The following is an 8,440-nucleotide window of genomic DNA, read 5'->3' on the forward strand; positions in this document are numbered from 1 at the left end:
AAATTGTGTCTGATTGGATCCTCAAGAGTAACAGTTGGACCAATCAGAGAGCAGGTTAGTTTGCCATATATGTATGTATGACTCCACTTCATGAATAAGTAATACATGTACAACATGCTATCACCTTAAAAAACATGCCCTTTACAATATGTTCTCATACTCAAAAAATGAATACCACATATTCCTCTGAGTACCCCTGCTCCTCTGCAACTTAATTTGCAACTTAATTTGACATCAATTTTAATATAATTTTGGCAAAATTTATGACAAAACAATTTTTGTATTTAACAGTACATGTGTGGGGAAGTTGAATTCAAATTTTTTACTACTGAGCTTGTTTCTGCATATACCCGGTATATGCATTGAATTATGAGAGAACTTCCCACTATATATAATAGAAAACTAATTCAATGTCAGCGAGCACAATTTTGAGATAATATCACCATGGAAACCAGTACAAAAATGCAAATTTTGACCTACATGTATTTTCATGACATTTTTGAATCTTCAAAACCCATTTTTTTTTTCATTTTTCGTATTAACCCATAATAATGAAAGTACATGCATGACAAAAATGACATCTAGATGTAATCTTTAATTCAGGGTTAAATTTTGATGACTACCAATGCATTTTCAAAATTCATCCATGTATGTGTATACATGTACGTGTATATGTGTTCCCTTCAATTTGGTAATGATTACTGACACATGTTGTATACTTATAACAATGTATTACAAAATATATGAGAGCTCTTTATGCATTTTACAATTAAAATACTATGATTGATATTTTATAACACGTTTAATAACTGTAATTATGACATATTAATCATTATCATGTGTCTATATCCGATATTAATTGTATACACCATACCAGGATGATGTGTGTGCTATTACTAATTTATATCCATACTGGCTTGGGCGAGCAAACATTATATCCCCTATCCGTGTCTGGACCATTAATTACAGACCTTAACAACAAACGTTTCCACGGTAGCATAGCATGGTTTAACTACTGATAGCATGCTGAAAAACACATAAGTGGAGTTTAAAGATCACATCAACAAACTTTCCCTACCGATTGATATATACATGTATATATGTACCATGTGTTAATGACTTGATGACATTAACATAAGCCAGCAATAGTGACTACATATACACACACTGTCCCTTCCATGTGAGGAATTGTTTCACACCTACATGTACATGTAGCACTAGTAGCAGATACAAACTGTGAACATGTCTATGAGCAGACTTAAATACATGATGTTTTTGGAAGGAGAAATTAAGTTTGATTCTTGACTAGAATTATGGGAGCCTTGGTTTGCGCCAACACGTTAATGCATTCTGAGGTATATACAGTAGTTGGAGCTATAAATAGATCTTTTCTATGGGAGCTATGTTAGGCCATTTCTACAGAGTTATGTTAGGCCATTTCTACAGTTATGTTAGGCCATTTCTACGGGAGCTATGTTAGGCCATTTCTATATTCTGTAGCTATGTTAAGCCATTTCTATAGGATATATGTTAGGTCATTTCAATATTCTGTAGCTACATTTTTGTATGTTAGGCCATTTCTACAGGAGCTATGTTAGGCCATTTCAATATTATGTAGCTATGTTGGGCCATTTCTACGGGAGCTACCGTAAAAACATGATTAATTCGCGGTAGTAAAAATAATTATTTTTTCAAGTGCGCGAATTAATAGCGTAAAAACGGAAATTATTGGTTTTTGGTGCACGAATTAAAAGAGTACTTTTAGATCGATTCAAAATAGAGCTGTTTTCATAAATTTATTAGTGATTTGTTTTGTTTTCCAATGAACACGATTACAGGACGTTGTTTTAGTGCCTCTGAGACTCGTGGCTAGTGACATTCATGGGGTATAGTCAGGCAGAGAACACGCACTGCGTCAAAGACCACGCGGCATGTTACACTTGAAATGGAACAGTAAAATGGAAAAAGGTCACTCTGTACACAAACAAACAGGAAAATAACAAGTTTTTCTGGTATTTACGAATAACAAAAACATAAAAATTATTTCCAGTAGCTTTTTGAAATCAATGCATTTGTAGGCTTGATGAGCTGATTAACCCGTAGCACATTTCACAATAGCAGTCACATAAAACGACGCAGCTCATCACTGATTCTGGAATCAAAAAAATGAAACTAGAAACAGGGTGTTTTTTTTGTTGCAAAAATTTGTTAATTTCCCTATAAAGTAAGGAGGTAACATCTATTGAGTTTTATGATATAAACAACCTCATAATTGAGGGGTCGACTTATCCATCTAATAAACATGAGACCTGAGAAATATCAAAAAAAAAGAAATTGATTGTCTGATTTATGATAGTGGTACATACATACATGTACAGAAAAAATAATATTTCTAGTTAAAAAGGCCAAAAAATTAAACATAGTTTAATTTCACAAAGTGTCATTTAATTTATTTATTTCGGTATCATCTTCCTAAACAATGAGCTGTCAGAATGCTCAAGGGATTTATTATATTTTTATAATTTTGTTTCATTATAATAATGATTTATAATGTACATGTAGTGATAGAAGAGATGGTTATGACAATGTGGGTCATTTCACAGTGTGACACAAATTTAGATTTTATTCCTTAAAACGAGTGAGTCATCTGCGCATACAACACACAGTCATAATCATTGTTTACAAACAAGTGTCTACCCATGAGCCTTTGCATTTCAAGAGTGGATTGTTATCTTCACTTAGAACTGAATTCTCACATGTTTGCAGGGTGACACTGTTTTCATTAACCGAAAAAGACATTTCAGGTATCCCAGTACATGAAATCAATCAGGAATTTAGAGTGACATGAAAGAGCAAGAATGGCAAATAATGATTACAAAAGTACACACCAAATATAAAAAATAAATTACAATATGCTAATTTAATATTAGTTGGTATTAATCGCTGTCTTCAACTTCAGTCAAATGTTTACTACTACTAAATGTCCCTCTAAATATCCTAACGACATAGAAATAAGCATATATAGGCCGCCACTGAAGCAAAACACTTGTTGCATATAAAATGAATTACAAAATTTAGAGAAATGAAAAAACAACAAAAAATTCTCCACAATATATTTTCCAGTAGTGCATCCTTGCCATGTGACATGAATATTTAGATATATTTATTTATTGATTAGAAAAGATACACTAATTATCTACAACGTCAGTTATTTTCATCAATTCAATTCTGGTAGTTTATAAGCATGTCTATTCCTGACCTTGCAATATACTGGTACTGACAGTGACGTGTTCATGCATCTGATCCGTCAGTGTCCTTCCACAATAGTACAAGTACATGTACAATGGCTAGCAGAGGGCTTAATACAATGATGAGTTCTCTTTTCACATATTTCGCTGATAGCTTTATGCACTAAATAAAAACTTGGTGAGTATTCAAGTTTGACAATAATATCATATACTAGATCATCAATTTGACTATAGATATACCTCTGTAAATTCTGTAGATGCGCTACTAATAGAGTAAATATGGGATCCTTGACCACCCAGTGCATTTCAAATCTAGTGTGAAACCTTCTATAATTAGATTTGCTAGAATTAAACGCAGTCAATATTATAACTACAAAAACAAAATGTTCGACTTAATGAGGTCAATTATATTTTTGTGCTTTTTGATTACTGAAAACAAATAGATCATCAACTAAACTTGCTGTGAATTGTTTAATTTTCGTAGCTATTAAAGTTCACACTTTGATGATTTTATAACATTCGTGAAGAAAAAATTTGATTAAAGTAACTGAGAAATTTACAGATACAAAACGATTTCCAATATTGCTTGATTCATAGTCATCCCTCTCTCCATCAAAATGTTATTAGTAATCGGTGTGATTTCTAGTTCACTGCAAGGGATAATGTAAAACATGACATACTTGGATCAAAGCTGGAAAAAGCTAATGATTTGTATTTGAATTTGTCTTTTGTATAGAGCAATATTGAAATGCTGGTCTTTCAGGGAGGAATAAGGCATTAAGATATCTTCACTAAATCAAAATTATTAAGTGTGGAAATACCCCAAAACAGCATTTATCAAATGTTTTGACACTACAATGCTATGACAATTGTCCTGTTTTTACGTTTGATTTCACACATAACGCGAGATCTCTCAGTGAATGGTAACTGGTTCAATAACCAGTATTAAATAATATGAGGTTATTACGAGGATACTTCAAAGTATGCACGAAGACAGTACAGCTATAGAAATGGCCTAACATGGCTTCTATAGAAATGGCCTAACATAGCTCTCATGAAAAATGCCTTAACATAGTTCTTATAGAAATGGCCTAACATAGTTTTCATAGAAATGGCCTAACATAGTTTTCATAGAAATGGTCTAACATAGTTTTCATAGAAGTATCGACCAGCGCGCAGCCAGTTTTTTTCTCCCAAGGATACATCATGGGAATGTCAAAATCCAAAATGTTTAGAACAGAATCAGCAAACATCTTTGTGTGGAGTACGGTCAAACTGAGGTGGCAGCCATGTTTGTTTTTATTATCAGAGAACACTTACACGCGTAATCATTTTATATTTGAAATTTGCATTTCCTAATATGGTAGGATTAAAATACCCTATAAAATATCACAAAATTACGGTACGCTGTAACTTATGGCGTACAGTGACAGATGTATAATAATAGAATTTACTATATTTGCTCAACTGGAAACCCAACACGTCTTGCAGCATATTTCCTAGTGACTAGAAGCAGGTGATCAAAAATAAAATAGCTTAATTTAACACATGAGATATACATGTGAATTAATTTCAAACCAATTGAATGAAACCTGAATGACAGAAGATACAATCTGAGCGATATGATTGGCTGAATATGTTACTATGACTGCCTATTATCTACTGTAAAATACTTATTTTAGCTGGAATAAATTTTTGGTGAAAATGCTTTTTGGGTGTTTTGTATAGAATTTATTTTCACTGATTTTTGACGAGTTGAAAAAAGGTATATTCACTGGATTTCAATTTCACTGAATTATCCCTTCAGCAAAAGTAAATTCCAAGTGGAAATAAAGTATTTTACAGTATGTAAAATAATATATGAAGTACATTTACTTGCTAACACACCAGGGGAGGTGCAAGAATATGAAACACCACTATGCCACTTTTTACAGGAGTGTTAAAATACCTCACCCAGGATCTGAACATGTGTAAAATTCTACCCATATTAGGGTGGGTGAAGCTCTGCTGTATCAATTTATTGGGTGTTCAGTATTTTGTGGTTACTAGGGTAACCAGTTTCATGGCTAACAGTGATGAAATTGTTCTTAATGCATCAACGCAATTACCTTTTGAAATCTTTGTGAAGTTCAAGTTAATTCCCTCTACATAAAGGGACTGTTATGAGTGGAGTTAGTATTGCCAGTCAAATTTCAACACTTAAATTATTAATTGATAGTAGTTTTCATGCCACACAATCTACAGGCTAAGATTTACTACACGAAGTATGGACTAAGATTTAAGCTAATCCCAAATGTTTGCATATCGGATAGACCCAATTGCATTCACACACAAAAGGAAACAATGGTTAGCAGGGACCATGGAGGTAAAATAATCCTAAACTTCTTTCGTTTTAAACAAGTTTAATCCTATAATTCCCTTTGTCTTATCGTCCTTTCACCCCAGGATCGTCGCCGACACGTCATTTACTCTTAAGCGTTGCTGAGCACAGTACACATTCCAAGGTCTTGTTTTATGGTGTCGCAGTAAATGTCAAAGGACATAAAGCATGCGCAGATCTTTTATACGTAGAGGAAACGTGTTTGTGAGAACGGGAAAGTTGGAATTTTGAAAATCAGAGAGTTTCTTGTTAAGTTTATGTAATTTTTCGTTTTTCAGCACATTTTCCGTTGTAGTTTTGAATCAGCAATATTGTAATGTTTCGAAACCTTGCTAGTACTATTTTTTAGTCCACAATAAAGCTCGTTTAATGATCTTTGCAATGGTGCATGGCATGGACCGCACCGCGTTGTACCAGTGACTGAATTTTGAGGTTCGAAATGACGCTTTTTGAAATTTATATCCCTTGTATGTCCTACTTCCTACGGCAGTGCGTCAACAAGAAATTCGCTGCATTTTTTTTTGTTTTTGAGTAATCGTTTCGTTCACAGCATATGGAAAACAATTTTTCGTCTGTAATATGCTCTTCGATTTCGTTTACGTCTTCTGAAATGAAGGACATAGCAGTTTCAGCATCGTAGTCAAACTCGTACGCGTTATCGATCGTCGCCATATTTGTTTATAAGAATTTGACAGAATTGTCACGAAAATCACAGAGTGCCGCCGAAGGCGTCCGTAGTATGCTGATTCACGGTAATCCTCACTGCCCTAAGAGGAAACTGTCCTCCTTGATCCGTTCGGCAAATAAACTCCCTGATCTATGTACAAACAGCGGCGACCATCCTGGTACCTTTGATCTAAGCTTGGCTGTGACTCCTTCTCTTTTTACCTCCATGCATGGACTAATGAACGCCCAAACTTGTTAAGAATATACAAAAATCTTCAGTCATTTTACGGTAACTATGATTACTCAGTACAGTAACTAGGAAGGTATACACGTTAGTTTTACGGTTATAAAACAATACAATACCAGATTACAGAATAACAGGAAGTAGCACAGAGTCTTGTCTGCAGTTAATTTTTTATCAAGAACAAACATAATATGTGTGCTTGCAATGATTGTCATGTCGGAAATGTCATACTGAAATGAATAGTTACGAATATAATAGTAAATCTTCCAAATGAACATTGAATTCAATGGTGTTTTGGGCACATAGCCTGCGCTAAGCATTCATGCACGCTTCGTTAGCACAGGGAGCTGTGCAGCTCCCTGGTTAGCCCATGCTAAGGCTCTGGATTTGGTCTTAAAAACAGGCCTGATTTAATCTGTACTTAGCATTTCTCACAAACTAAAGTTTTAAGCATTAAGCAGGAGTCTAATTATAAATATAAATATTTTGAGTGCCAACAACAATTTATTTTATTGCAATATTCATTTATAAAATATAATAGAAAATATTTGTTATAAATAATATAAATAGCTGACACATACAGAACTGCCAGTCAGTCAATAAAAGTGTGGAATGCATTTGATCGTAAATTGCAGTGGGGTGTGATGCTCAGAACAATAGTCATCACAGACTAACCAAAGTTCAATGAACCCAGTTAGACATTTAATAGTGGGACAGAATGCTAACTGTGATAACAACAATTATTATTTTAACTTCATAAATGTAGACGAAGGCTTGGGGGTTTCAAAATAGAGCCACGTAATTGAAGAAGGTTATTCGGCATAGCATTCCAAGTATAGGCACCATGGTGGGCGTGTTGCTTTTGTGTCACCGTCACGAGATCACGGTGTTTCGTCGATTCAAATACATGAAGAATAGTCTGCACAATCACCGAGAACCTTCAACGGATGGTTTTGTGTCCTTGAATTATAATGTTTGAAGTTAATAGAAATTAATAGGGCAGTGGTGTGCATGCAAGCTGACAGCCAGTGCTATGACATATTACGTCAACGCGGCCGGATGCGCTAAAAAGGCAAAGTCGACATTTTGATATCAACCGTAAACGTAAACAAACTTGAACTCGGTTACGTAGAAGCTGTGTCACAGAAAACGGGTTTAACAGAGGTTGTTAGTACATCGTAAACACCGCTTAGACATCAGGGATTTCAGTTATACATTGATAAATAAATTCAGAAATAGTAACTGCTGTTGATCGACAGCGAATCGCATGTATGTGTTGCTTACCTCCCCAAATACTCAGTTTTAGTTGTGACTTGTCAAGGTTTTCCACGAAATCACCCAGGTATTTGTTCATAAGATCGGTGATAATAGACTCGAACACCATCTTGACTCACGGTTGCTGCCCCGAGGAATCAGAAATATGCAGTAATTTCATTCACCAGAGCAGCAAGTCAGTGACACATCGCAGTTCACTTTACCACATCGTGTACACTGAGTGTATGTGCCCTAGGATTTACAGGACTTTCCTCGCAGGTCACCATTGGGGGCGTTGTTTCCATCCATAAGGGCTCATAGACGACAATGTTAACATATGACGAGATTGCTATATGAAAATGACGAAGAAAGTTGAAAATGTGGCTCAAAAATGGGAATCAGCATGCCAGTAATCAACCATATGAAAAAAACTAACATGTTGGCCAGCTCAAACTCTTGCAAATCTCAGGTAAACAAGACACACCTACTGTATTTGGATTGCACCAACAGAAATCACTGGAAAATCACCAAGATTAGAACATCCAAATACACACAGAATAAACCCACAGCTACAAATTTCATTGGTTCTTGCTAGGCATTTAAATTGAGCAGCCATTGGTTGATTAGTGGCATAAGACCTTAAGAGAA

At 34.8% G+C, this 8,440-nt stretch overlaps 1 protein-coding gene across 12 annotated transcripts in view; it reads right to left on the reverse strand.

Moving 5' to 3' along the window:
- LOC100366588 (intermembrane lipid transfer protein VPS13A-like) overlaps positions 1-8,068 on the reverse strand; it is a 135,933-nt gene extending 127,865 nt beyond the window's left edge. For all 12 annotated transcript variants that reach the window (XM_085495458.1, XM_085495453.1, XM_085495448.1 and 9 more), the window contains exon 1: positions 7,823-8,068. In XM_085495458.1, coding sequence (XP_085351584.1) covers positions 7,823-7,922 — 100 coding nt within the window. In that variant the 5' untranslated portion in view covers positions 7,923-8,068. The remainder of the gene's footprint in view (positions 1-7,822) is intronic.
- Between the last annotated feature and the right edge of the window lie 372 nt (positions 8,069-8,440).

The sequence above is a fragment of the Saccoglossus kowalevskii genome, chromosome 21 (assembly GCF_978046115.1).
Source record: "Saccoglossus kowalevskii chromosome 21, keSacKowa6.1, whole genome shotgun sequence".
In the NCBI taxonomy this organism is placed as follows: Eukaryota; Metazoa; Hemichordata; class Enteropneusta; family Harrimaniidae; genus Saccoglossus; species Saccoglossus kowalevskii.